The sequence below is a fragment of the Eurypyga helias genome, unplaced genomic scaffold, assembly GCF_000690775.1.
Source record: "Eurypyga helias isolate BGI_N326 unplaced genomic scaffold, ASM69077v1 scaffold32477, whole genome shotgun sequence".
In the NCBI taxonomy this organism is placed as follows: domain Eukaryota; kingdom Metazoa; phylum Chordata; class Aves; order Eurypygiformes; family Eurypygidae; genus Eurypyga; species Eurypyga helias.
Window position 1 is genome coordinate 365 of NW_010261704.1, and position 2,323 is coordinate 2,687.

General features: G+C 55.4%; 1 protein-coding gene across 1 annotated transcript; it reads right to left on the minus strand.

Moving 5' to 3' along the window:
- Positions 1–5: 5 nt before the first annotated feature.
- Positions 6–2,102, minus strand: UBE2T (ubiquitin-conjugating enzyme E2T (putative); the record flags this gene model as incomplete). Its single annotated transcript, XM_010155469.1, has 4 exons — positions 6–55; positions 432–530; positions 892–997; positions 2,033–2,102. Coding segments are annotated over 4 exons (325 nt in total), but the record flags the coding sequence as incomplete, so codon positions are not given.
- Positions 2,103–2,323: the final 221 nt, after the last annotated feature.

Sequence of the window (2,323 nt, forward strand, 5' to 3'; positions counted from 1 at the left end):
TCCACTCTCTGGCGTTCATCAGGAAGACTTGCTTGTTGTACTTGTACTCCGAGGACTGAACGTGATGAGGGAGACGGATGTGATTTAATACAACCGTCTCACCCAGAGCTGGGACTGAGGTCCGGCTTTAGAACTCCCAGAACCAGACCCACCAGCACGCGGCAGGAAGCGCGGAATCCACATTACTAGGACACGCACCGCTGGGCTTGAGGAGAAGAGCTCTGCATCTCTCCCCACCGCTGGCACAAACCCCGTCCCGCACGCCCCTGCTGCCTCGGGGAACGGTCACGACGCCAGGCCTGACCCCGGTGAGGCCGCGCTGCTACGCCCAGCGCCAAAGCTTTAATCCAGAGCGAGGGGAGTGGAATCCCAGCCTAACCCCAAGGCAGCGTTCCCTCCCCACCCGGGGCCCGGCGGAGGAGCTCACATACTATGTCTGCCATGAGAGGGTCGTCGGGGTTGGGCTCCGCCATCAGCAGCTGTATGGAGGTCAGCAGCGTGGAGATGTTCAGGGAAGGCCTCCACGCACCCTTCGAGGAAACGGGGCGAAAAAAGCGTATAAGCAGAAAGAAACCTGCCCCCAAGCTGCCTCAGGACTTAGAGCGTTTACATTCCCCCCGGACAACAGCAGGTCCATTCCCAACACCCTGCAGCCTCCCCGAGGAAGCCAGACCGACAGCATCTCCGCTGGGTCAGTGCCGGGCCCAGTCACAGGGTCCCCTCTTCAGTCCTTAACACCTGGGAACTGAGGAGGTCATCTTCTACTCTCTAAGCAAAGGAGGTGCCATGCAGACTGCGCTCCCGTGAAGGAAGTCAGCAGCAAAGAGACGGCTCGTACAAGACAAGGTGCTCATGCTCCTCTCCAGCCTCGCGTGCCCATGCCCGTCTTACCTTTGGTGGTAATTTAAGAACATCCAGGCAAATCCTTCCAGCAGAGTCAATGTTGGGATGATAGATAGGGGTCAGAAAGCGAATCTTCGGGGGCTCAAACGGGTACCTTTACGGGATAAGCGTTAAGAAATGACACATTACCTCTATATCTGTCCACCGGCAGCTCCATCACCCAAGCAATGCCATTGTTTCCTCCTCCGGCCATTTACTGAGCAACATCCTTCCCCACAAGTTTTTGGGAATGCAGTGCTCTGCCTTTGGTGCTTTCAGCACTTTCCTGGGTAGCTTTCCGTGAAGACGCGGACGTAACGGGAACCTTTCGACCCGTGAACGAGCCGCTTTCCAGAAAGCCTTGAGACAGCACGACCAAGAACTTGTCATAACGCTTTTAGGTCGTTATTCCCACACCGTGGGTTGTCCAGTGTGAAATGAGTGCATCAGCCAATCATAGAATCATAGAATGGTTTGGGTGGGAAGGGACCTTAAAGATCATCTAGTTCCACCCCCCCTGCCATGGGCAGGGACACCTTGCACTAGACCAGGTTGCTCCAAGCCTCATCCAGCCTGACCTTGGACACTCCCAGGGATGGGGCATCCACAGCTTCTCTGGGCAACCTGTCCCAGTACCTCACCACCCTCTCTGTGAAGAATTTCTTCCTGAGATCTAATCTAAACCTCCCTGATTTCAATTTGTACCCCTTACCCCTTGTCCTGTCACTACAGGCTCTTGTAAAAAGTCCTCTCTCAGTACCCTTGTAGCCCCTTCAGATACTGGAAAGCTGCAATGAGGTCTCCTCGGAGCCTCCTCTTCTCCAGGCTGAACAAGCCCAATTCTTGCAGCCTTTCATCATAGGAGAGGTGCTCCAGCCCTCTGAGCATCTTCGTGGCCTCCTCTGGACTCGCTCCAAGTGGTCAATATCCTTCTGATATTGAGGGCTCCACAGCTGGACGCAGCACTCCAGGTGGGGTCTCAATGGCAATAACTGCGTTCCTCAAACGAAGGGTCTCCCCTGACCGACCCCAGGAGTTGTTGGGAGGCTGTGGGAAACCCCCCGATGGCAGCACGCACGGCAAACACCTGACAGTGGTTAACTCGTATCTGAAAGCAACGCTACGTAACCGGGTGGCATCGCTCACTGACCTTTCAGGAACAATTATTTCCAGGTTGAATACTCCTTTTTCATACGGTGTGTCTGCACCTCCTAAGATTTCTTTCAAAGCAAGATGAAAACAGAAGCATTACATTCAAAAATCACTTGAACTGGGCCAACGGCCTCCGCACGCCACCAACAGTTACACAACTCCAGCGCTGCTCGGATCCAGGGATCAAAAACCGTCTCCCCTGAGAGCAGCTGCCCCCCAACCCGGGGGGTTTTCCGACCATTCCGCACTCCCGTGCGCACGCCAGGCAGCGAGCCCAGCCTGGCTCATC